Genomic DNA, 26,638 nt, shown 5'->3' on the forward strand with positions numbered 1-26,638 from the left:
GAGGAAGAAAAAAGAAAAGAGAGGGAGAGAGAGAAACTAGAAATGCTTATAGTTCTCTTTTAAAAACGAGTATTGTTCCTGTTTGACCTACTTAGGCTTATGTACTGTCAGCAAGAGCGCAAAGGCAACAGGTATCCACATATCTTCATCTTACACCTACACAGAAAACCACATGGTGTTAGTGTTGAATCTATTTGAGCTGACCATGAAGTTCCCATTGCACTGAATTATCCTTTCATTTATTATCCCACAAGCTCAATGCCAGAAGGCTTTAGTCTTGGATTAAGAAATCAAAATAGCTGGTTGCAATAAACAAAGCCTACTGATGTAAGAGAAGATGTTCCAAGCCCTAATCTTCAGTCTTGGCCTCAGATACTTCTGATCTTACAACAGATCTCAGGCTTCGCTGTCGCCTCTCACACATGTTACGAGATGGAGATGTCAGTTCAGCTTCACTTCTCACCTGTCTTTGCTGAGGCTGAAATTCAGCTGCAGCAGCTCAGCTGCTCCCTGCATTTCATGACTATTCATGTATTTAAAGCATACTTTGGAGCCTGGTAAATTATATGGAGGGAGTGACCATCCTGCTGGCTGGGAGCTCAGCTGTGCACTCCAATAGCTTAAAAGAAGCTGTTCTTTCCTGCCATTTGTCCATCACTTCACTTCGGCTTTGGGCAATTCAAATTCCCAATTTGATCCAGTCCCCAGTTCAGTGATTGAGATATCTGCTGCACATCCTCATCAGATGCACATCCTTTCATCAGGTTTCTGACACATCTTTCCACCTCAGCCACGTGAGAGTACGTGGAGGCAAAGGGTGTCAGCCCCCCCAACTCAAGGAGGCAGCAGTGCCCACCAGGCCAAGCCTGAGAAAAAGGAGAAGGAGACACCCTCACTGAGCACTCTGCTTAAAGTGGTCACACCACCTCCTTCAGCCTCCTGAGGGGAAGAGGAGCAAAAAGAGCACGGCACCAGCAAAGACCTGCTGTTTGCTTTCCTGGCTCTTGCACCTCTTTAAAGATGCAAATGCTGCACCCCAGGTAAGACAGTACCTGACTTTTGTGGAGTATGCTGGAACACCTGGAACAAAGGCTGGTTCTACACCAGTGAAATGAAACAAAAAAATCACAAGAGTGAAGTGACTGGAATCATTTGGACTGGAAAGAATGGCATGACAAGGAATAATCAAGAAATGGGCACTCAAATTCCATGAAAAATAACGGGTGTGCTGCTGCCCAGGGACTCAGGGAAGAGAGGGAATCAAGTGAACACGCAGCACAAAAAGGTGCGACTCTTCAGAGTGGTTTGGAATTAACCTGTAAAATCTGCTGCTGCAGGGTATTACTGAACCAAAGCAGTTAGCTCTGTTCAAATTTGGCACCACAGACCCACCACCGTTAGCTGAGGTGCTCCCTCACCCCAGGGCTGCCTGCAGCCTGGAGACGTATGAATATTCACAGTGACAGCGGCAAGGTTATCGCCTTACAAAAGGGACATCCAATGCTTTACATCTCTTTGATGTCTGTTAAGGCTGGGACAATGCACACACTGCTAAGGGAGGGAAAAAAAGACCGGAGCAGAGAGGAAGAGGGATAAGAGCAAGTGGGAAGAAATGAGGGCAACAAACACACTCACGGAACCCAGCTTGGAGATGAAAAACAACAGGAAGATTAAAGAAGAAATCGTACAGAAGGCATGCTGCAAACAACCAGAGTTGGGAACAGGCCAGGCAAAGAGCCGGGCACTGGCTGCACTACCTTCTCTCAGGTAAGAGAGCATCAGCCCCAAAGCCTGGTCCCCTGATGGAAGGTATTCTCACCCTTCCCCAAAACCAGTACTCTCTGCTGAACCATTGCTGCTTTTCTCTGTCAACCAGTGAAGTTCCCCGGATACTGAGCAGGGGATCAGTTTAAACCTACAGGGGTTAGTGCCCTAAATTAAAAAAACCCTGTCCCAAATTTCCTGAAATCTTCATGCTGGACACTGAATCAGCACAGTCCACCACCCAACCATGTTCACTGCAGAGGTGTGTGCAGTGCCCTACCAAACATTCACTTGGCATCTGCTGGTGCCACGGAGCTCTTTTTCAAACAAAGGAAAACATGCAATGCTAAGGAAAAATGAAATGCTGTAGAGGGAACAGGAGCACCCAGTGCTTACTGAAGGCAATGGAAAGTCATCCACTGTTTTCAGTGGGTCCTGAAAAACTAGTTTTAGAATATCTGGGTTCATGGTCACTATAAAATAAGGTATTATTTGTAAGGGCAATCAAGCGAATATGTGCTAAGAAAATTCCACAGTAAAACCCAGAAGAGATGGTACAGTGACAGAAAAAGCAGTCCTTCATTTCTGGAAGCAGAGAGCAGTGCTCCTGAGGCTGGATGCAAAGCCCATTACATTCAGGAGAGGCTCTGGCTGCCTTCACTGGGCTTTGCACTAGCCTGACAGTATCCTGAATCACAGGAGTTCGATGGGCTGCACCCCCGGGCCAAAACAGTACTGCCACAAAACAAACAAAACCAGGATCACATCACCCCGACCTCCCCCACAGCCAGCTCTTAGCCCACTGCATGGAATGCAGCTCCTTAGTGACTCCTGCTAGTCATCATTTGCCCTAAAATAAACAGGATAAATTTTATATTCTTGTTTCATTTTGTGAGAAGACAACCTGCTTTCAAATGAAACAGCTCTTCCACTACTGTTCCCAGACTGACACAGCCACACTTGAGGTGGCTGTGTGGAAATCTGGGCTGTGCTGGAGCATCACATGCTCTGTAGGACAAGGTGACCTGGTCATAACTGCCTGCGTTAAGCTAAGGTGTTTGGGTTAGTTCTAACATAAGACTCTCATCCCATGTCTATTCCACACTTGGATTGAGCACCTGAAAGATGGGTCTGTAATGGACACTGGGAACTGAGGTGTACTGGTGCCAAGGGGCAAAGTGCACGTTCAGCCTTAGGGAGCCTGGGCACCTCTTGTCAGCCAGGGCCAACAAAAGGAATTTGTTGTGCTGTAACAGGTAGAGGGGATAAAAAGGGTTTTCTGTAGGCAAGAGAAATTCACTGCTGTCCACTAGTGACAGTGCTGGGAAGGGACACCTTGTGTGACCCCCCACTCCACGTGCTGCCCACAGCACAGCTGGGCACCACCAGCACAGCCCGACCCGCTCTGCTCCTCTTATGGGCTGTGTGGCCTTTCTGCACTCAGGGACTGGGGCATCCCAAAGGAATCTGGCAGTGCTTTTAGGGAGGGAAGAGGATTCCCCCAAACCAGGAACAAAGAATGAGTGGCTCACAGCATGGGGGTCCAGTTCTCCAAAGCCTGTGCTTGGGCAGGGTCTCACACTCAACGCACCTCCAAGCCCACGGTCTTTCCCTTCAGGTTTTATACATTGTTTGGAGAGCTGTGTGTCTGTGACAGGACTGGAAGCGATGCCCAGCTCTGGACTATCTGCACTGAATGCTCAGGATGCCCAGGTAACACTGGCATAGGTAGGTCCACCCTTGCACTGTAGATATAAAATCCTACATGATGATTTGGATTTGCAAAAGTTTAGTAAGAAATATGAAGTAGAAGAGTTCAACCCACAAGGGACCTTGCCAGGAAGATGCCACAGGAACTGCAAGAAAACATTTCCATGCTGTTAGTTTTGATGAGTTACCAAAGGCAGATGTAGATATGAATCTCCCTGGACCTATCCAAAAGGCACATTTCCAGGCACAGGAGTAGCTACAGTGGCAAAGTGCTCAGGGGTTCATTGAGACAGCCTCAGAGCAGCCTGGCACAGCTTCTGGGACACTGCACATGGATACTGCACCCTCTGTCTCACAGGGGCTCCAGCCCTGGTGCCAATGCAGTGTTGCTGAGCAGCATCCACAGCAGATTTTGTACAGTATCCAGGAGTTCCTTGTCCTGCAGGACTAATGCCTCTTCCACTTCTTCTAAGGATTACTTCCCTACCTTCCCAGCTTCTTAACAGCAGTGTACCTTGTGGCAGCACAGCTCAGAGTCAAGCACTGTCTATGAGAGCTAAAGGAACTGCTTCTCTTTAGCTGAGGAAAACCACTTTACTCCGAAGGTGATTCCCACTGCCAGTAATGGTCCCTGCTCACAAGCAGGGTGCTCTTGGCTAGACTGAATGGGGAGATAGTACAGCCTCTAATTTTTCTGTAAAGTACCACAAAAAGCATTCATAGCTACCATGAGCTTCAACTTCTTATGGCTGTTGTAGGAACTAGTGGGGAAGTTCTGCCAGCTCACCTGCAAAAGGGAGCAGAGAGGCAGGTGGGATGCACACAGCCTTCCTCCATCCACATCTGGCCAACACTCAGATCTCATGGCAAAGGTAAACAGATCTTTCAAAGATGCAGCCTTTTGTCTTTCAAAAAAATAACTTTCTGCTTATTGTTGGACAGAAAAGTTTTTTTTTCTGGTGGATTTCACATTGGCTAAATTCTGCAGTCACCTATGACAAGGATGGCATCTTCCTGGGGAGGAGCTGGGAGATGTGACCTCAAGGCTGGTTGTGCTGCTGTTCTGATGTCGGTGCAGTGGGTCAGTACAGATCTGCCAACTACAAGCAGAGATACCCAACAGAAACTGAGACACCGTGTCTCCCGTGACCCTGATGCTGCTCTCTCAGTACCAAAGATATCTTGTATTTTTTTGTACCTAACGTTGACTCCTGAACAGGCTGAAATGGCTCTTTCTGCCTATTTTTCACTTGTTATTCTTTATTACATGAAACAACAAACTGTCATTCTGACTCAACGTTTCTTTTATATTTTTAGTGCTGTGAAGATCTGACTCCTGGCTACGAGAGAAAGTTGCTCACTTCTGTGATGACAACTGCACCATTTGCTAAGGTCAGTCTGAGAAGACTTAAAATTAGATGAAAGCACACTAATTTTGTAACTGTATTAATAAATTAGTGGTGGCCTTGTCATTCTGGTGACCTCTGTAATCCATATAAAACTCAGATGTCCTGTGCATTTGTGCTCCTCCCCTCTTTCAGATGGAGTAACTATATACACATTGCCTATGTCTATTTTTGTTTGATGCTCTCTGAGCAGGGAGTGAGTCTCAAACAAGGAGGTACAATGGGTCCTGGTTCTGCATGAAGTGAGGGAGACACGTGCTGCTCATAAACGTCCTGGGGAAACACCTGGCAGGGTGGAGATCAAGGCAGAGAATATTTGGGCACCAGAGGAGGAGCAGTTCCTGTGCCAGCCACCCCCTAACCCAGCAGCGTGGCAGACCCAGGGGGTGCTGGCTCCGTGCTCTGCTCCAGGACGTTGTGGTCCCATGCACAGGACACTGAACAGTGCAGGAGGAGGGAGCTGCAAGGGGCTGCTCACCATCACCTTGCTTGGCTGCAGAGCAGAACTCAGCCAAACCACTCACAGTAATTCCTCAACACACTTCATGTGGCTTAAAATCCCCCAAACCCAGGAAAACTGTATGAACTATAAGAGAGCTGCTTGCAGCAGGAAGATCTGGGAGACACTTTCAAGTTCTGTCTGAGTAGCAGTTGGAAGTGTAATTAATATTCACTGTAAACACACCACTCAGACTTGATAATAAAGAATCACTAGCCTCAGAACACAAACCCCACTTTTCCTGCATTTCAGTGTTAACTTAGTCTGAAAACAACACCAAAATAGCAAACACAATAACGCTGGTGCAGTACTAACATTCCAAACTTTCCAAAATAACCATCTGAGCAGCAATTCAAGTTGAAAAGCAACTTGGCTAAACCTTGAGGCTAATAAACTGCTTGATTAAATTAAGGGGTAAAAACTAATAAATATTCAAAACACTTGATAATGCTTTGTTTGACATAAAGAACATTTAATGCAAGTCTCACTGGAAAACCTGTCAGGTTTTATACCTTAAATAGAGTTTTGCATTTAGAAACACTGAGTGATTCCATTTGCTGCCTTTGATTATTGTCTTCTGTCACTTTAATCATGCTGGTAAAATTACACGATTTCTGTGAAGTCAAATCCGTTTACAATGCAGTTTTAATATAGCTTTACAGCGCATTCTTCTATGCATTTTTATTTAGTTACTCCCTACCTAGCAATGCTTTGCTTTGTTCTTGAGCCCTCATTAGCCTGGGGTTTGCTCTAAAGCTCTCCCAGGGATGAACTAAATAAAATACAGTTAACCCTATGCAAAGAGATGGTCTGGAACAACGGCCTGAGCCCGGGCACAGCGCCGGCTCTCCTGAGTCTCTCCCAGCCCTGCCAGAGGCTTGCTGTGCAGACAAGTCCTTGGCATCCACTGGCACTCTCTCCTCCAGGCTCTTGCCGAATCCTGCTGGATTTGTTGCAGAGCACCTCTGAAATCTGGATGCTGGTTGAGGCCATAATCAGCTTGAACTGCATCTCTTTTACCCTCTCTTCTCACACCTTCTTGTCCCACTAGACTGTCCACAACACTGCTGCTAAAGCATCTCTCTGGCACCTGTCCCACTTCTCCACCCACCCCCCTTTACTTGATCCATCTTACAACCCACAGGACTGCTCTGCTCTTTAGCTTCACTGCTGCCCACGTGTTTCCTCTCACGTCTCTATGAAGAGCTTTCTCGCACCCTCAGCTCAGTGCTCTCACCCTGTCTCACAGCACCCCAACCCCCAGGGCAGCCTCCCTGACCTGCCTGAAAGACCAGTGCTCAGGACACCCCTTCTGGGCTGGAGCTCCAAAACTGCCCACAAGTGCCAAACCTTCTTCCTGCCCCGTGATGAGACGTGTGCTCCCACCACACAGCGCGTCCCCTCAGCCCCAACTGCAGACCCTCCCATGATGGATCAAACATGATTATCCTCATAACTCAGGCAAGAATGGCTGAGGAGCAGTTGCAGCCCGAGGATCAGCTGTACTCCAAAGCTAGAGCCTCCACCACCACCACAACTCTGGACTGACTCAGTCATAACTGGCCAAGTGATCCTGCCCACCCAACACAACAACGTGAAATCGGGTTGCAGAGCACAGGAGCTTTCCTTTCCAGCAATGCTCCGCTCCTCCAACTGAGCACACCCCCTTCTGCCATCCCAATTTATTCATCATTTCGTCCTGAGTAAGTGCTTTTGTTTAATCTTGTCATCTACAGTTTGCACATTTTTGTCTTCCAATTTTCATACATGAGGGTGACAATGCTGGAAGTTTCGTAAGTGCGAAGCCAAACAAACAAGGCTGAGAGGAGAGCTTTTAAACAATCAGGGCCTGCAAAGCAACAACCAGCACCACTATTTCACAGAAAACATGCACTGCTCCTTAAAAAACCCTCAGTCCATTCCATCTCCCAAGAATATTTTGACATTCACAACCTGTGAACAGATTACTTCCTGAAGTCAAAGTATCTGCATTGGTTATATCTAACACAAATTCTTATGGGCTTGTTTAAGTGTGTTTCCTTTTTATACCAACAAGAAAAAGATTTATACAGTTCAAGTCCTCTAAGTATCAAATTTAAAACATTTCTTTCAGATTCAGAGCATTAAACCCTGGTAAGTGCTAGTTGCTGATGTTGTTTCTTAATTGTTGTTATACCCTGATAAATAAGCTAAAAATGTGAGAAAATACAATTAGTCTACAAAAACTGATTTAGCCATAAGCTTCATCGTTTAACTTTTTATGGTATCCATGACAACCATTGGTCCATTTATTAAATAACAGCATCCCTAGTGTAATACACAAGTACTAAAAATCCTAACAAATAAACAGCAACATTTAGTTAAGTGTGTTTAGGTCAAGCACACAAACCAACTGGCACCAAAACAAATGACAGAACAGGAGGAAAAAATAGATTGCAGACTATAGCTTTCCTTACCTTAAAGTCATCTGGGAGCAGTAGCTTAGATGTCCTTAGGAAGCTTAATATATATCTGAAAATTTCTCCATCTCGATCAATGAAATAGTGTTGTTTTAAACTGTCCAAGACAATAGGCTCTGTGCCATTAAACAGACGACTTATTCTGAAAAAAAAAAGAAGAGAAAAAGAAATGGGCAAAATAGACAAAATCTCATTACAGCCCCAGGGCTTAAGAACATCCAGCCAATTTGGGTGCATCAATTCAACGTGCATAAGGTAACACAGTATCTTAATTTGGTGACAAACAAGTGCACAGAGATCGATGCCCTGGGCATGTGTGTGCCCCCACATGCTCACACACGTGTGTGCACATGCAGACACACCAGCACGAGAGCCCTGCAGCTGCCCTGGCACCCAGCCCTCCTGCCCTCAACCAGGGCTGCCAGTGAGGCCCGTGACCCCAGCGAGAAAGTGCCCATGACACGCTCACCCCATGGCTGGCAGAGTGATTCTGGTGAGAACAGGAATCACTGGCTCCATCACACATCCCTGTTCACCACGTCCTAACACAGCAGCACCAAGTGGTTACTTGGAGATGAGCTTTTCCTCCAGCTTGGCTGCTGTTGATGCAATGCCACGGGAGCCTTCCCGTGCTAGAGGGGAGGCTGCCCATGCACCCAGATGAGCTGTGTGGACCTGTCAGTGTCCATCCAACACAAAAGGTTTTGACAAAACAGAAACCAATGGCCTGTGCAGCATGTACAGCACTGCCTGTGGGACCACAGTGCCACCACCAGCAGTCCTGGAGATCAGAGCCTGGCAGCAGGAGAGCAAAGTGGCAAATCTTTTGTGAGCAAAGAAGAGATCTCCGTCCTGTGAGATGGAGAGATCAGCTGGTTACAGGACCAAAGGATCACTCCAGCTTTTTCCACGTCCTGAGGAGCGTGCTCCACAGAGAGCAAACCAGGCATCTGCCCGGCTGCCGCTCCTCCCGCCTCTCCCCTCCAAATGCCTGGCTCCTCTCACAACACTTTGTCTTCCCATGAGAAATAACCCAGCTGAATATATGTTCTTGAAAGGGAAATCGCAGGAGACAGACAGCAAAGACCTATTAAGTAATTGAGTCCATCTCTCTGACAGTGCAGCATTGTTCCCAACTGCAGAGTGTCTCGTCTTTCAAAGTCGAGTCTTAAATAATCCTGCCACTGAGGACTCCTCCATTTCCCAGAGAGACCATCCCGCAGCCGCCTGGATTTCACCATCGGGCCGCCCCTTCAAATGGGCCATGAAATCCCCCCACATCCCTCGCTGAGACCAGGGCACGGCTTTCCCCTGCCCTGGAAAACAAGCTTATCAAACCCTGCCAAAGGCCGTGTCCAGCACTGCTGATGAATGCTGCAGCCACAGCCTTGCTGCCTCCCTCCTTCCAGCCTCACCACCCCGCCCCGAGCTTTCTGGGGAGCGGATGGAAGTGACTCCAGTGCCCATCCCGGTGATGGGAAGGGGCAGGTTTGATTCCCCACCATCCTCTGCAGTGCTGGTGCTTCTGGCTGTGCCCTGCATCACTTGGTCTGGGTCCTGGTTCATGCAACATGGTGAGATGTGCTCTCCACAGCTGCACCTCGCTCTGATCTTCTAACTTCTCAATATACTTGCAAATTTAATTAATATGCCATTTATATCTAACTAAACTGTGGAAATATTAAACAAAACTGAACTTAGTAAGTCCCCACTGAATTTTGCTAGGAAACTTCCTGTCCTCTTAAGCACAGTCTCCAGCTTTCACTACCTTCTCTCATGACTCTGTCAGCATTCAGCTACTCTGAATTACTTGTGAGAGTAACCAAATGCTCCCCTAAAACCTAATTATTAACAGGTTTACTGCTTTCTCCAACCTCCAGCGTTTATATGGGATCAGAGAACATTGTCCAGTTCACGGGGCAACATTTAATTCATATAATCCCAAAGTTCAGTAAGACTAGTGAGTCATTATTTTCTTTTTCATTGTTGTTTTAGGGCCATTTGCCTGAGACAGTTAAAGCTATTGCTTTGTACAGGGTTACATTTTATTCCAGGAACCAGACAGTTAATGCATTTCCTTGGACACACACATGAGCCAGTGTGCTGTGCTGGGACAGAGTGAAAGCAGAGGAAGCACTGGTAGCTTAAGGTTCAGTACACACATTTACTAAATCTGCCTGGCTATTGAAAGTTTTGAGGTCTGACACCTAAACAAGCTGGGCTGTGGCTGAGCCCTGGTCCCCTCTCTCTGTGGATCTGCAGAAGCTGCTGCTGGGCTCTGCACGCGCATGGGGGAGGGTTTGCCAACAACGACAGGGCGCAGAGAAGACAGGGTACACAGTTTTAATGGGCCACTCTTTAATGTAGTGAAGCATTTTTTTGGTAATGAAAACAAAACATGAATTTTGAGGCCTTTGTGGAGTGCCTTGAGCTGTATTTCTTCACCAGTGAAATTACTGCTGGGGAAAGAAACTCGCAGAGTGTTGAAAGACTTAACTGCCACCCCAAAAACAGAGTGATGAATAGTTTAAGGATTTATTTGACGTTTTAGGGGGCTGCCATGTTCCAAGAACCAACTCTGCTGCAGCATGTTGTAATGCTGCGTGTGGAAAGCACTCCTGCTTCTCCCTTCTCACCAGTACAAACCATACCTGGAACAGTCAATCAGAAAATGACTGTGGGAGCACCAAGGGAACTCAAACAGCAGCTTCAAAAGGGGAGTTGGCTTGCCAGGGTTACTCACCATGTGTGAAGCTATGGAAAGGAGCACAGTGACCTGGAGCAGCTCCACAAGCCCCATGGCGACCCCGAGCGCTCTGTGGATGGTCTGTGGTGGCCAGAATGAAAGGCTGCACACAGAATCATGGAAGCAAAATCCACCCAGGCCGTCAGACAGCCAGCAAGTGCAAGGGACAGGAATGGCTTTGCACTGTCCAAACTTGTTGATGATCAGAAATAAGGTACTAGGCTGGCTGGTAGCCTCAGGAAGCTGCTCCTTCCAGTGCCATGAGTTAAAGTCGTGGGGGCTCAGATTGGGCAGAAGTTATCCCACAAACGGTTGTTTTTATGAGCTGTCATGGTGACCAGCACTGTAGTGGTGGACAAACTAGGTAATGGTATTCTCAGGAGGCACTTGCTTATGGCACACAGGAATAGTACTTCCAGTGATGCTTGTGAAGAGGTGGGAGGCACAGGAAAACAAAGTCAAGGTGAACAGAGCTGCACTTGGATCCCACAGCAAAGGGTGAGTCTGAGCAATGAAGACTCCTTCAGCATTCCTACCTTTTTGCAAGAGACACTTCATCTTCTAGTTTAGAAACACTCTTAAAATTTGTGTCCAATACTTAACTTCCATACAGGGAGCAGACTGAGCCAGGATCAATTCCAGCAGTTGCAAGTCTAAGGATAGCAAGTGTGCCTTTCCATTGCCTCCACCTCCCTGGCCGGGTCCCGCCATGCTCACACCATCTGCCCCGTGCACAGATCCTCCCACCCGCCTGTTCTTCCTCCTCAGTTGCTCCTGCCCTCCTGGCACCGTGCTCTTCCCAACTGCCTGGACACTGGCAGTGCTCTGCTCTGCAGTGCTGCCCACCCGACTCTCCCAGGGTCCCACCTGCATCACGTCCCCACGGTGCAGAGCCAGCAGGGCTGCTGTCCAGCCCCCAGACTAGCTGGTCTCTCTGGCACGTCGAGCCCTGGCTGGATGCATTTACCCACTTCTCCCAACATCCAGAACACAACCTGTTGATCCTATTTCTACTGTTTCTTTGTGCTTCTGTTGTTTCTGCTAAAGGCTTTTACATTTTCAATAATGTTTTGCCAAAACGCCAAGGGGTGAGTTTCCAGCTTTGTACCGATTTTACTATGATATTAAGATCTTCTTTTATTAGATTAAAAACAAACAACACAGCCAGCCAACCCACAAGGACAAGAGTGCCAGTAAATTCTTTTCTTAGTTTCTTGGGCAGAGAAAGAAGCTGAGTTCTGCCTGCAAGTACCTACAGACAGTTGCTGCTGCCCACCCCCCACAACCGTGGTGACCAATTTTCCAGCTCCCTGCAGCACCTGTCGAGGTGGGAGCACAGAGGGGGCCCACAGGGCAGTAACTTCAGCCCCTACAGCAGAGCTCATGACACACCATCTCTTTCTTAAACTCTCCCAACTCTATCTCAGGAGCAGCCAGGGCTTTTGGCACCCTTGGTCTTCCCAGCACCATCCCTGAGCACAGCCATGGCTCTGCACGTCACACACTGCTGTCAGCAAGTTTAATGGCACTCTGGGACAGGAAAATTTTTGGGGTGGAGTGGGTTACTTTCTGGTTTGGGGCCAGTTTAGCCATTTTCTTGACAGCTTGATTTTAAACAGAAAACAGAAGTTCTTTCTTAATAAATCTGGTTCCAGAGGTCTTAAGAGGAGCACCCAGTATTGCAGGACCTGTGGGACAACAAGCAACTGGGGCTGTGGCAAGCACCACGAGACTGCTCTGTCCCCAAGTCCCTCTGCTGGGGGGGCACTGTGGTCCTGTCGTGCCCCACACGCCGGCCCAGCCAGCGCAGCAACACTATGGAAGTAGAGCTCTCTATCACAATATTGCACTAAAAGTATTAATTTAAGTAATTATGTGATTAATATTTAACTGTTCAGTGATATTTCTGTCATTCATAATTTAGTTGTTTACATTTATTAAAAATTGATTTTGTAGACACTTTTTCTGCCCAATGTCAAATCAGCAGGGAGTGAACATTTCAGCAAACTGTCATTAAAACGTGTCTCTTAATTTTATGGGAGGAGAAGTGAAGAAGAGAGAAATGCCTGTCTGTGGGTCCTACGAGAGTGTGGGTCTGTGCTGCCCTCACTGCCCCATGCTGTACCTGCCTCCTGTGTGCCCTCCTGCTCCCCAGCACAAACACACAGCGCAGCCAACGCGAGCTCTGCAGCTCTCCCTGTGCCTCACACTGCTGCCAGCCGGGCTTGGCTGTTGGGCTTGGCTGTGGAGCTGGAGGAGGAGGTGATGGTTGTGGGAAATGCCACAGAGAGGAAGAAGGGGGTTGTTTAGAGGCAGGACACTGAGCATGACCTGACACTGCCCCGCGGGACATGTTAACAAAGCTCCCAGGTGTGTGAGCAGAGTCCAGTCACTGCTGCTGAGCATAAACAGTGCTGCTTATCTCTTAAATATTTGCTCAAGGTGGGTAGGATACTGTTATCTGCTTGGAAGAGAAAAAATGCCATGAATTGGAGCAGAGGTGCTTGAGAGGCCTTACAGCGCGTCTGGCACTGCTGGTTGCATAGCTGTGTCTATCAGAAGTCTGCTGCTTGTCCCATCACAGGGAAGTAACTGCTGGGAAAGAACAGTGGAGAGCCTCTGAAGTGGCTGTGCCCTGCCCACCACGGTGTGCCAGGAGCCAGCTCTCTGCTGGCACTGCCACATCCCGCCCACAGCAGCACAGGCTGGGTGGGCAGTGGACAGTGCTGCCAGACCTTCCTAGCAGCGTTTTTCCTATTTCCATTATTTCTGTAAAACTGATTGGGTTTGTGCACAAGTTCTGAGCAAAGCAAACCCTAATGGGGAGAGCACCTGCAGCTGCTTTCCCCAGGGAGATACATTAAAACACCCAGCCTGCCTGAAAAGCAGGCAGGGCTGGCCAGAGCATAGAGGTAACCCAGCAAATGGGTGTCTTCTGCCTTCTGGCCTGACAGTAGGTGTGAGAGAGAGGTGTTGAAGCATTGTCTCTGCTCCCTCACGCCCTGCACAGTGAGCAACGTGGCTGAAGGTTGCATCTGGCTGCACTAGGTTTTCTGATCTGCCTCAGTTTAAAACTTCAGCTGTAATTAGTGTGACAGTCCATAAAGAAAGCTCTGTTGTATGGTTATACCACAGTCTCCCACCCTGCTGTCTGAGCAGCCCTTCTCCAGTTGAGGGAAGCAAGCACTGGGGAGGCATTGGCTGTAGTGTGGGTCCTCATGGCCTGGCTGCCCTGCGCTGCAGAAACCCTGAGAGGCTTCACCCTTACAGCTCTGCCACTGCTTCCACTTTAATCAAAGATAACATCTGGATCACCTCAGATTGCTTCAGGAGTATGCCTGGCTTGGAGGGTGTTTGGGCTGGGGAGAATTTTGTTTTAAGCATCTTTTAAATCTTTTATTTGTACAGTGATGGGGCAAATTGTGCGTGTGTGAGAGTCTGAGTCTTAAACTCACAGTGTAAACTGCTGCTCTGCAAACTATGAAATCCTAGCAGCCACGTGTGCCTGAAGGCACAGAGGGGTGCCCCAAAAGGGGTTTCTGGCAAAAGTAAGCCCAGATCAGGTAGTGGCCTCCAGTCCCAAGAGGAGTGCAGGGTCCAGCCTGCAGTGTTAGGCAGGGCACTGCTCTGCACGTGCTCGAGCTGCCTGACCACCAGCTCCTTCTCCCAGCACTCCAGGCAGGCAGCCTCAGGCACCCCTGTCCTACAGGCACTGCCAGGCCCAGTACAGGGCTGTGAATCCTGATGGCACCAGTGAGCCACCACAGGTGCTCGGGTACAAAACTGACCTGTGAGAACCAGAGATACTCAAGCCTGTGACCCCCAAGTGGCCCTCTCAACTTTTAACAGAGAGCACAGTCCAATCTCAGCAGAAGGGTGGAGGAGGTAACTCATTGATAACATGTTCGTCCATCTCCAATTCCTATAACCTCCTGTTCCTGCCTTCAAGTGCTGATCCTGGAATGCCATAGGAGTTTTTTGAGCCATATGCTCACTTTGCCGTGCTTTTCAAGGATATTACACTCATTAACTATTAAGCACCTGAAGGAACTGCAGGATCTATTACCTAGATTTAATACTTCATATTTTGCTGTTCAGGCTAGAGATAGTCTATATAGTATCAACATGTATTTTTAAAAGTCAATAATCCATAAGGAACATGATAATCTACCATGCAGAATCATTCTTAGGAAATTCTGAAAGGATTTATTTTCTTCTTTTTGTAACATCACAAAAAAGCAAAACTAGGTATGTAATGGATTTTGTAGTTAAAATAAAGGCATGGACAATTGTGTTTTCTGATCTCTGTTACTATCAATTAAAGTCTACTGAAGCAACAGGTAATAAAATCCACTGAAGTAGAAATTACCTACTATTTTTGAAATACCACAAAGCATTCATGGTAAGGATGAGAGATGCCTGTTGTTAATAACCTATCTCCACACTTAAAGACACTTTGACAGACGATATATTTGATACATAATTTCCTGGAAATATATGTGTATTCCTACTTTGATACATTACAGTTATTTTTTAATTTGTAGCAGCAGTACCACCTAGATATACATTAGCAGGTAAGACAAGGAAGTGGAAACAATAATCCCAGGTAGAGAAGCTTGTGTCTTTTCCTGCATGAAAACTTCTCATGGTAGTCAAGAGCCACTCTGGCCCTGCCTCCATTCAGCCAAGCATCCCAACAGGAAGGAGGAGGAGGAGTGGTCAAACAATTACAATGAGCAGACCACCTACTAAGGGAATTGAGGCTCCCCTAAACTTCTCTTTCCAGGTTTTTCATTCCCACCAGGTTTACAAGGGTATTAACCTGTGGGGAGAAGTGGCAGCTCCATGAAATCCGTGGGGCTTGAGGAGTTTAAAATATTACAGAGAGTTAGGCCTTTTCCAGGAGAACAGTAAGGCTAATTGGATGTTTCCATGGACACAGCCTTGAGTTTTAAGGAGTACCTTGGCGAAGCTGTTTGGCTGTGTGCAGGTGTTACATTCCTAGGTGTTTTTGCAAGAATATGTTTATATTGGGGGGGGGAAAGTAGAAGCGAGCGAACTGAATAAAAGCTGCTGCTTCTCTGGAGCAGCAGATATCCCTTTGTCTCATCACCCTGGTGTGCGTTGTGTGTGTTCTTTTCTTCATGGACCGAGACCTATCGACAGATACCCCACGACATTAACCCTCAGCCCTCACCTATTGGGATAGTGGGATTAAGCCCATCAGCACTGGTCACTCATCCCAAATTCATCAGCAGAGTGTTTCTCCCTGGGGACCTGTTTCTGCCACTTGTCTCGTGGGCAGTCAACAGGGGCAAAGTGCTGCTTAACCACGAGGATCAGGGGCAGAATCCAGCCCTTCATCAGGCCAGTGATTCCAGTTTGCCTCATTCAAGTGTTTGCCTATTTTAGTGTGTTACTTTAACAGCTATAAAAATACTTCACTAAACAAGTTTCTAGTATGTTAATTTCTGTATTACAAATCCTTTCACTGTGTTTAGCACATAACCACATCCATAGGTAGGGACAGCAGATACACTCAGCAGCACTCCTTCAGCTGCACACATTAGCATCCCACAACATCTATACAACCCATCAGTCATGTAATGCATTTGCTGTGCTTAACAGGGTACAATTTCCACTTCTCTGTTAGAAGTTCCTTACCTGCCACTGACGTGGCTTGTTCATTCTCTGTACCGGGGCACTGACAAACAGCCTCCCATGATTTCTGATGCTTAACTGTACAGTTTCAATCAGTTGGTCTGACTGAGCTGCTCTGGAGTATCCATGACCAGAAGAGGGGCCTTGGCCATGGCAGGGGTGTGACCCATGGCAGCCCAGTGCAGGCAGAGCTGCTGCTACTGTAGGTCAAGGCAGGCCAGTTCTGCCACTCCTGTTCCTTACAAGCAGTAACTACTCAGGGAGAGTGAGAAGAGCAGGGTCTGGCTGACTGGTTTATTTTTAATAAAAGTAAACAAATCATATTACAATGTATTATGAACCTTCAAAACACAGAATGTGTTAACAGCAGGAGCTGAATATTATTCTTTCAGTGAAATATGCCAAGGTCCAGGTAACTGTACATAAGTAGGTAATACCCATCTATTTGGGACCTCCTCTCTTTATTTTATTTTGTGGACTTAACACTCGAAGTTAAAGCAGCATGTTAGCTGGATTTCCAGTACTAATTTCATGTTACTCTTGCTCTTCTTCTGCTTTTTACTTCATTCTAACTGAACTTTTGCCTAAATAGTTGGTGAAGATTAAAAACATTAATACAAATTTAAATTGTATCCTGTTTCTATTATACCATTGTTCCTGCTGCTCTGATTTGAGCCCTGTGAGGGTTCTGGGCCTCTCGTGTTTTCTCAACACAGAATTTACGCTACATTTGGGCCATGAAAATCAACTCAGAACAAAAACTGTTTAATTTAAAACAAAATCCTAAACTAGCTTCTTAGTTTCCCAAGTGTTTCCTAGTTTTCCAGAGGTCCCAATCCTGCAAGAACTGCATTTCAGTTCAAACTCTGTGGGAGTTGCGGGCACTCAAGAGAAGTAAGTTGTTAATACATGAGAAGACGTACAATTCAAACAGAAAATTCCTGCCTATACAAGTCTTTTCTTGCTTTTCCTTTAACCATCCCTTCCCCTAAATCATGGTGCTACAAGGGCCCTGATGAGAGCAGGGCTGCCCCAAATGCCAGCTCTTTTGCAGCTCACTTGCCTTCTGTAACTTCAAGTGGAAGGTAACTCAGTATTTTTATTAAGATTCTAAAATCAGACTAAATCTGGACACTACCTCCATTACCATCACCCCTTTACAACTGGGCATGCTGGGAGATTGAAAACATGCAGACACTGGTTACATTATAATATAAATGGGCTAAATCCTCACTCGTTGCAGTCAAGAGCGAAACTCCCACTGGGACTCAGCGAAGGAAGGAAAATTTCAGATGTAACTCGTTTCCCTTTCAGGGTGCAAGTCCAGCCCTTCACATCTTTTGCATGTGTGGGTGCTGTGAAACCAGGGTGTTTCAGCACAGAGCAGGAGAAGGAGGGATGGAGATTCAAGGGCTGCACAACCTTTTCTAAAGCACAAATGGTGACAGGTCACACACTCACCCTGGTACACAGTGCTCACCTTAACAGTTACAACGTTTAACCTGCTTGAGCCACAGCCCTTTACTTCTGATCCCAGACATAAAAAAGCTGAGCAGCCCTTTCCTATTATTTTTTCCTTAATTCCAGAATCACAGGAGGAATTTCCCAGGCACAGACTGCCTGGGACTCTGCACCTCTGCACCATGTGGGCTGAGCAGGAACACCAGGTGACCCTTGGTGCCCACACTGGCCTCTGCTGCACCAGGACACTCCCCACTGCTGTGAACAGGAACGATACCAGCCTCTCTGGGTAGTGATAAATTAGCTTTTTGCTTAAAAGAAGCTGCCCACGCTGCTTGGGCATTAGGCTGGGACACATCAGCTAAACTGGTAAAGCCCTTCTGGTTTTGAGAATAACATGGAAAGAACACAGACCCTTGCTCTCTTTGCTTTTCCTGCAGCCAATCCTCTGGTGAGTAAACCACCAATTTTGCTCAGTCAGTGTAACACTGCTGCATTTTACTGCTGTACACCACCAGCACAGCTCACAGCACCACTCCCTCTGGTGCAAAGACATCGCAGGGCAAAGACAGGCAGACTGTAACTGGTCTTATTTCTCTACAAGCATGTATGTGACTGGGAAGTTACATCCAGCTCTCTCTCTCCATATTTTCATTATCAGGCTTCAAATGATGCATGGATAATGTTTAGCCTCCTGTTTATTCTTACATTTGATTAAGCTGCACCCAACATATTTTTTTCTGGCTCTTCACTTAAAGAAACTGAAGAACAACATCGAGAATGACTTGTTAAAAAGCTATTTTGAAGGGAAAACCACCACCAAAGCCCTCAGAGCCACATCAAGAAGGAAGATTTGTGTAACAGTTTTTGCTGGTGAGCCTGAGCCATCGGCAGATGAAAGGCAGAAGCGAAGAGGAATTCCCAGCAGGTTTTTGGTTATTGCAGCCAGAGAGCAGGGACAGACAGGAAGTGACCCACCAACCTGCCTGCTGGGAAGAGCCCCCTCCATGGGCAAGTTCCCAAGGAAAGGAGGAGCCCCTGTCTCGGGTCTATAGAGAGGGAACCCATACCTGGGAAGGAGACAGCAATACACCTGCCCTACACAATTCAGTTCGGCAAGAACTTTAAAACAATAAGTAAACTGTTAACTGTTGAATTCTGATGAGCTACTGAAAGCTGAACCTGGCTTTTTATGTGACTGTGAGAGATTCATTCTTAAATACAATACTATGGTCATGGGTTTGATTCTGGTCCCAGTGAAGTCAAGGCCAAAACATCCTCTGATTTAATTGAAAGCAGAAACAGGTCCCTGTTTTAAACCCTGCAAACAGAATACAACTGGATGTGAAAAGAAGAGGAAGTATGTTTGAAACTAGTTATAACTCCAAGCTGTATTTTCCCCCCTCCATAAGATTAAGAAAAGGTCAATGAATTTTTTTCCTCATTCAACAGCAGTGTTATGTACTACTGGCCCAAATTCAGCCCTTGTTCCCTCCCAGACAACCATGGCACAAGCAGAGGACCCAGTTTCTCTGTTGTCATGCACTGGTTCCCTTGGAGTTCCACTAGTCAGATTTGCCCATGAAACTGTAGGTGAGTTTTGCAAGGGCAGAATTTAGGCAGTGCTCTGCCCAAAGGAACACCACGTTCCCCAAACGCCAGAGCTGCAGCCTTTGGTGTAAATCACACCGGTACAAATTGGTGGCCTAACACAGTATGACACCAGAGAGTCCCCGGTTTTCATTGTCCACTTTCTCAAGAGAGAGATTTGCTGCTGCAAAAGCATCTACCAGATCTAAATGGATTACCTGCAGCACTGGGAGCATCTGCACTCCATTAGGAGAGAGGCGGAGCGGGAGCCTGCCCTTTGGACGGGGATTCCTTCAGCGTTTCAGCTTTATGGTGCAAATCTCACTTTCCAGTGCTTGCCAACTGATCCCTCCTGAGTCTGACCAAGAGTACCGGTGCAAATGCTGCGTAAGAGCTTCCCAGCAGCCACGAGCAGCACTCCTTTCAGGTTTTGCTCTATGCAGCCCTCAGCAGATAAAAAAGCAGCAATTTTAGCCTTTGAACACGTACCATACTGCTGCAGAGTTAATTTAACACAGTACAGGTGAACACTGAATACCTCTGCTCTGCCTCTCTGTCCTGGTGCCCAGCTCTGACAGTTGTCACAGCCACTGCACCAGGAAGGAATACAGTCATGCACACTTGTGAAGCTCCTAGCTGTCCTGCCTGGCAGAATCTGAAGTGAGAGCAAGTCAGGTAAAAACAAACCCCTCTAAAATTTTTACAGGTGTCATTTCATTTTTAAGCATCAAAAGATGGAAGTACATGCTAATCACAGCAGCTGAGGTGAAGGAGTAGGGCAGTTTGGTGGACAGAGATACAAGTTTATAACCCTGGAGCTGAATTCCAGCTCTGCAGCTTCTCCCAGCTATCAGTTCAGGTTAGAACCTCACCAGCCTGATGTAATTCTGTACCAGTGGAGTTATAGCAGTGATGAGAGTGACTGGCAATACTTACCTGTTCCAGTCACCAGATCTACTGTCAGGAGAGCACAAGGGAACAAGCTGATGCCCTGCAAGGCCCAGGTATGCTCATCAACTTACTACGTTTCTCACAACAAAAATGTGGCAAAGTCCGTGGGACCATCACAGCACGGGGCATGGCCTGAGTCAGGCCCAGCCTGGCATCCCCCACACCAGCTTGTTACTCTGTGCTCCAGAGATCTTGCTTCCCTTATGCTTTCACACATGAATCCTGTGTTTGCATGCCTGCATATTTCTTCTATTTAAATATGCACTTTGTTCTTAAAGATTTCATTAACCCATGAATAGATGAATTCTGATTTCAGTTATACAGGCACAAATTCAGACCAACTCCTTGAAAACCAGCAGAGTCACCTCCTTGGGAAGGCAGTCTGGCCAGGAAAGGTCTGTGCATGCACCAGTAAGGGCACAACACTTTGTCTTCATTTGACTGTTGGTTTTACACCTTCACGTTTTTGAGACAAGCACTGCAGACACTCAGCAGAAGCATCTTACTACAATGCTCAGGTTCTTGTAACTCCTCTCCACCTATCACATCAGTACTCATCCCTGGTTTAACTCCACAGAGGACAAGAGGGTTACAGTAAGGATTATTTTGGCCAGGTTTATTATTAGGCTTGCTTTCTAAAAGAAGAGGGCTTATTTTATTTCCATTTAAACTTACAGTAAAACTCTCATTGACTTCACTGGAAGAGAGATTTGGCCCAACATACCAATATCCAAACCACCTCCATTTATTTCAGGGAAAGGAGGCAATGAATTAATAAGGTCCAATGTATTTTTAAATCTTTAGATTTCATAAATGATCACAAGCATGTAGGTCACAATATACACACAGAACGACACCTACGACAACCACCAGTGGGATCATTAAAATAATTAAGTAAGGCCTAGAGACAAATTCATTTCATAACACGTTCCTTACAAAACAGATACCCCCTTGCTTCATAATCTGGGGAGTCTGTTTTATAAACTTCCTAAGTAGTTCATGAAATATCCCCCTAAGCAGACCAGGGGGATATTTGCCCCTACTTGCCATTGCAGGGTCTCTATAAATCCAAAGTTTATAAATCAAAAGACAAACACGTGACGTGTGTTGAAAGACCAAATATGCAGGGGGAACACCTCGTGTGCTCCACAGGTATGGTTTGCTGTGACCTCAGGACACGATTTCCAGCACAAAGCTACTGAATCCACATCTTTTACATAACTCCTCTCCATGCCATGAGGGAGCTGCATGCACAACACAGAAAGAAGCAATCAATAAAGGAGATTCCCTTTTTCTTTACGTGTAAAGATGCTGAACTTCATAGTGCAGCATCTTTACAATACTTTACACCACACTCTTCAGCAGGAAAGGGCGTCCACTCACAGCACATAAAAGGAGGAGACAGTTTACAACCACAGCATCCCATGGGAGTGATTTCTCAAAATATGCTCCTAATGCTTTTCATGTTACTGTCCCGAAAATGTCTGCTGAAAAATACTTTAACTGTGCTGCTGGTATCAAAGTGCCCTCTCAGGTGACTGATAAGCAAAAGGAGCAACGGAAGAAATTACTAAGTATTTCACCACCTAACCTCAGAAACTGCTATAGAGTGCTAAATGAAAAAAAAAATGTTGAAATTTTGGTCTTCTTGTCTGCTGGATTCTCTTTGTGAGTTTTAATAAACCAGACTAGTTTTCAATCTGCTGTAAGCAGGAAGGGTGAGAATTACTAAGAATTACTAATGTGCTAAGTGTAATTCAGCTACAGTCATGTTAGTCACATTATCATTGTAGAAGATGAAAGAGAAGAGCAGAAAACAAGGCAAGGTCAGCTGGGGTTTGCTCAGAAGGTACTGGAGACACCGTTCAATGTTCATCTCTGGACTGCTCTCAGAGGCCACAAGTGACATCCCTCCTGACCACAGCCAGGCTGCACGAGCTGCATGGAGATGCCTGCTCTTCCTTTTGACTAGCTGAGGCAAGTAATCTGGGTAGGACTGTGCAGTTTTCTCAAAATTCAGGAATTTTGAACAGCCTGTGCCAGGCACAGCACTGCAGCCATACTGTTATTTCTCAAAGTCAGATGAGTGTTGATTTGCTATCTGCTCCTCCACATGACTGGCTTGGTCTGCCCCTTCCTAGATGCCATAATACCCCCTTATGCCTAGAACTGCACACAACCCAGGCTGTAAATGCATACAGACAAAAAATAATTTCTGAAAAAGTGTTCATCAGCTAGGCAATATTTTCTTTAACATTTCATCAATTATTCCAAGCAAACACACAAATAATTCATTCATCGACAGGGCCCAATCTCAGCACCCAATTACAGTAAGATTTGTACTCCTAGAGGCTTTCCTCTCCAGGGCCTGCAGGCATTTCCCAGGCTGTGGCTGTGCTGGGCAAGGCAGTGGTTATCAAGTCCAGTAAGGAGTAAACACCTTTATCACAGCAGACAGCTCAGCTCTGCTCTGGCTCCCTACATGCCAGTTAGTAGGAGATCCTGGGCACGCAGACACAGACAGGTCTGAAGAGTCAGTGTCCATATAAATTCCTTCCCTTCCATCTCCTTAAGTCACTGGAATGAAGGGTTAGGGGGACTATTCTTCTTTACCACCAAAGCCACCACTCCAGCTTTGCCACAACAGCCCCGGTGACACACGGAAATCTATCACACTGTGCTCCTTCCACGGGCTCTGACAGACACTGAATTCAGGACTTTTTCCAGTTAGTGTCAGCTAGAGACAGGGTATATCCAACATCATCATTCCCAGCTGTAATTACATCCCTCTTACAGTTTACTTTTATTTTACACAGAGGCCAAGGCACGTGCCCCTGCTCTGGCACTGGGACTGGTGCAACTCCTGCCATGGCAGCCCTGGCCAGGCTGCAGGAGGAGGCAGGTCCTCAGCTCCCTGCACTGCCCGGGGGCTGTGCTGGATGTGTCTGAGCACGGCACACGTTTCTGCAGGACACAAGGCCTGTAGGAGCGAACACTTCACACCTTCCCCACAGCTCATCAAAGCGCTGCAAGGACTGCTGTGACCTTGGCCACGTAGCACTTGTATGGAACTGGCTCTGCAAAAGGGGGAAGACTAGTTCAGTTTATACCACCTGATACAGCAGCCTGGCAATGACAGCCCTTTCCCTGCTCCAGCTCCTGCTTTAGTGAGTGCAACATCCACAGGCAGACTGGGGGGAGACAAAGGATGGGAAGGGGAAAGGCCTTTCTAAGGGTTTTTATCCCAAGGGTTCTGCTAGTCAAAATTCCCTTAGAAACAAAAAGGAGATGTTCCCAGTGAACAACCAAATAAGAAAAACTCAAAAGATTTATCTCTTAATCTCCGGTGCATGATATGAAACTGAAAATTGTGGTAATCTCCATGAGAATTCATATGTTAATTCAGAAAAGGCACTGCATATAACTAAAAGCTCTGGGTTTTGGCTCCCTTACTTGCTCTCATCTGCAGCACCCACCCGACTGCCTGGCAGGGCAGCAGAGCCCCGGGCAGCCCTGGCAGGCTCACCCCTGGCTGCAGAGCTGCCACAATGCTGGGCAGTGTCCTCACACTCCTGCACTGTGCCCACGACCTGCCTCTCACAGCATCTGTAACGTGCAGGGAAAACACCTTGTCCTGCCTCTTCAGGTGTTTTGCTTAAAAGTCTGTGTCTGGGTTAAGTTCACAACACCTATTAAAATTAATGAGCTTTGTGCTGCAGCATTTTGTAGCGCTTTGCTGGAACGTGGGGTGCTGGCTCTGACTCTCAAAGTGCCTTTGGGTACCACACAGCAGATCACAGCCTGGCAGTGTCAGAGCCTCGTGTCACCCCACAAACAGGGCGCTCGACAGCTGACCTCGGAGGGAAGAGTGGTGCCTTAGACAGCGTGAAACGTGCCTGTGCCCTTCACTGGGCTTCAAACAGACATTTAGTGGGTGTGCAGGGATGAGAGAGGATTAAAGAGGGACAAGACACTGTTGGGTGGGTGAGCAGTGGAATGACAGTGGCATGGAGAGGTCTGGGAGACACCTCAGGGAGGATGAATGTGACTGATGCTGCAGTGGTGCAGGACTGCAGCAGCTCAGGGCTGGCAGGAGGCCGTGCTGTCCCAGGAGAACCAACACCTCCTGCTCCATGACAGGATCCTGCCCTCAATGGGCTGTGCTTTCACAGCCACCACCAACCTCTGGCTAAGAACAAACCTGGATTTACACTCCAACTGCAAGCATGGGGTAAGTGACAAAATTTGCTAATTGGTCGTTGTCTCCAGGCAATAACATTGATAATACACAGATTTGATGGGAAATTGGCAAATAAATTGTTATAACAGTGAACTGATCATACGTGAGCAAGAAATATGAGATGTTATCAGCTATGCTGAGTCTGGAGAATTATATATCCTAAACATACTCAAATTGAGAATTTCCCTGCTCCCTCCCAGGAAATGCAGAGTGGGACCCAGTACAAAGCCCTTCCTGTAAAGGATGATGTGGAAAAATTTGTCTTGTAGATCTTGGTAGGTGTCTGAGCTATGAAACCACTGCATCCAGCTATACAGGGTCAGCAATCATGTTCTGTCAGGGACAACAGAGGGGTTCTAAAACTTGGAGCAGAGAACTCCCTTGAATTCAGTCCATCCTGGTATGGCTGCAGACAAGGGAGAGAAGCAGATCTCAGGTGCCAGTGCTGAGCTCCAGCGACCAGAGAGATGGAGGTGCCGGAGGAAAAGGCAGGGGAATTAAAATCCACAGATACTCAGAGAGTAGCTAGAAACAGAAGGTCATACTTGGCAGGAGACCTTGTCTGAGGGTGGGTCTATAAACGAAAAAAAGTGTATTTTGACAAGAAACATTCAGAGAAGACACATGCTTAGGGGATTCCTTGGGAAATCACCAAAAAAGTCCATGGATTCACAGGAAAGTGAGGCAAGGATATGCCTGGAAAACTCTCCTGTCTTGTAGAGAGATCATTATCTTCTGAAAGAATTAATAAAGCCTGTGCTGGTTTTCTCTGGAGGACACAGCCTCCAGAGAAAGAGGTGGTAGAGCCCAGGTGCCCCAAGAGGTGCACTGTGTGACAACTCATGGCTTGGGCCACGGGGCCCAGAAACTCTGTTGTCCTGAAGGGGAAAGGCTGGGAGCAGAGAGGTCCCAAACACAGTGTGCTACAAACCATCAGGGGAGGCTCTCTGGGATCTGTGACCCCACACTCTTCCCACCTGGACAGCGTCACTTCATGGAAAATTATTCCTTCTGTCCCAAGTGATGCCACAGAAAGCATGAGCTTTTATAACGACATTACAAACACATGAACATATCTTTAATAGAGGGTTATACAAAAACATGAATTATCAAGAATGGAAGGTAAATATATTTACCTCGTATAGCAGAACAACTCAGAGAGAGCTCACAGCAATTCTCTGAGTTAAAAACACTACTCAGGGCTGCAAAATGGACAGGCTTCTGATGAGAACTCTTGTTCTGCTTTCTAACAAAACTTCAAGGTGGTATCAAAATTTCCAGTGACATCAAGAAGCTGGGGGTTGCTGTGGTATACAGGGATTTGGACCTTCTTTTCCACTGGAAGGCAATGAGACATCTGCCACTGAGTTCAGTGGGAGTAACACTGGAGGCTCTGGCAATGCCCTTGGGTATTCCTGACTGCCTGTCAGGAGCTTGGACTTCTGGTGCAGGTTTGCTTTCCAAATGTAAGAATTGTCTCACTCCCTTGGATAAATACAATTTGCAACTCACTTTATAGATGTGCTGGAGGTTTTGCAGCCCTTACAATCTGTCATATAAATACACATTCAAGTGTCAATGTGTGAAGGGGCTGCTTTAGAGGTCCTCTGGGTGAAAACGGGAATGGAATTTCTAGAGGAAATGCTATCAAAGATGAATAATTTGTCTACTTAGCCAGTTACTTTAGAAATAAGACGCTGATGGTAAGAGTCACTAGAAATCAACAGGGTTTTTTTCTCTTTTTTACCTGTACCTCAGAACTACAAGAGTTGGGAGTTTCAGTAGGAGAATTTGCTGAAAACAAACTGAAATTAAGCCTTAGTCAGATCCAAGTAAGTCAACATCAGCCTCCTTGTACCTCCAAAGCTTATCAACTTCAATGGCAATTTTGGGTATGCATGGAAAGCGGCCTCAAGTAGCTATACAAAAAGGGAATAATAATGTTATTTCTGAGGTAATTTGTGTGACCACTGACATTATGCTGTTGTTGATCACAATTTCTTTTTTATGTTTCTCATCTCCCTTTGCCCTTCACCCTCTGAAAGGCCAGCTCTTCTTCCTGTATGCTGCTTCATTCAAAAAGCCAACTGGAAAGGTATGTAGTGCCTAAGGTGAGTGCCAGTGGTTTAGATTCCACCTTTGACAGTGGTT

The 26,638-nt window shown here is 46.6% G+C and overlaps 1 protein-coding gene and 1 long non-coding RNA gene across 5 annotated transcripts in view; one reads left to right on the forward strand and one right to left on the reverse strand.

Annotated features, from left to right (window-relative positions):
- Positions 1 to 26,638, reverse strand: part of KCTD15 (potassium channel tetramerization domain containing 15) — a 43,267-nt gene that overhangs the window by 6,951 nt on the left and 9,678 nt on the right. For all 4 annotated transcript variants that reach the window (XM_017826925.1, XM_017826924.1, XM_017826923.1 and 1 more), the window contains exon 3: positions 7,836 to 7,980. In XM_017826925.1, coding sequence (XP_017682414.1) covers positions 7,836 to 7,980 — 145 coding nt within the window. The remainder of the gene's footprint in view (positions 1 to 7,835; positions 7,981 to 26,638) is intronic.
- On the forward strand, positions 5 to 4,902 carry LOC108503177. The gene is made up of 3 exons (XR_001876750.1): positions 5 to 1,767; positions 3,383 to 3,477; positions 4,792 to 4,902. It is a non-coding gene; the product is annotated as an uncharacterized LOC108503177 (long non-coding RNA).

This window comes from Lepidothrix coronata, unplaced genomic scaffold (assembly GCF_001604755.1).
Source record: "Lepidothrix coronata isolate B3197 unplaced genomic scaffold, Lepidothrix_coronata-1.0 Scaffold132, whole genome shotgun sequence".
Classification (NCBI taxonomy): Eukaryota; Metazoa; Chordata; class Aves; order Passeriformes; family Pipridae; genus Lepidothrix; species Lepidothrix coronata.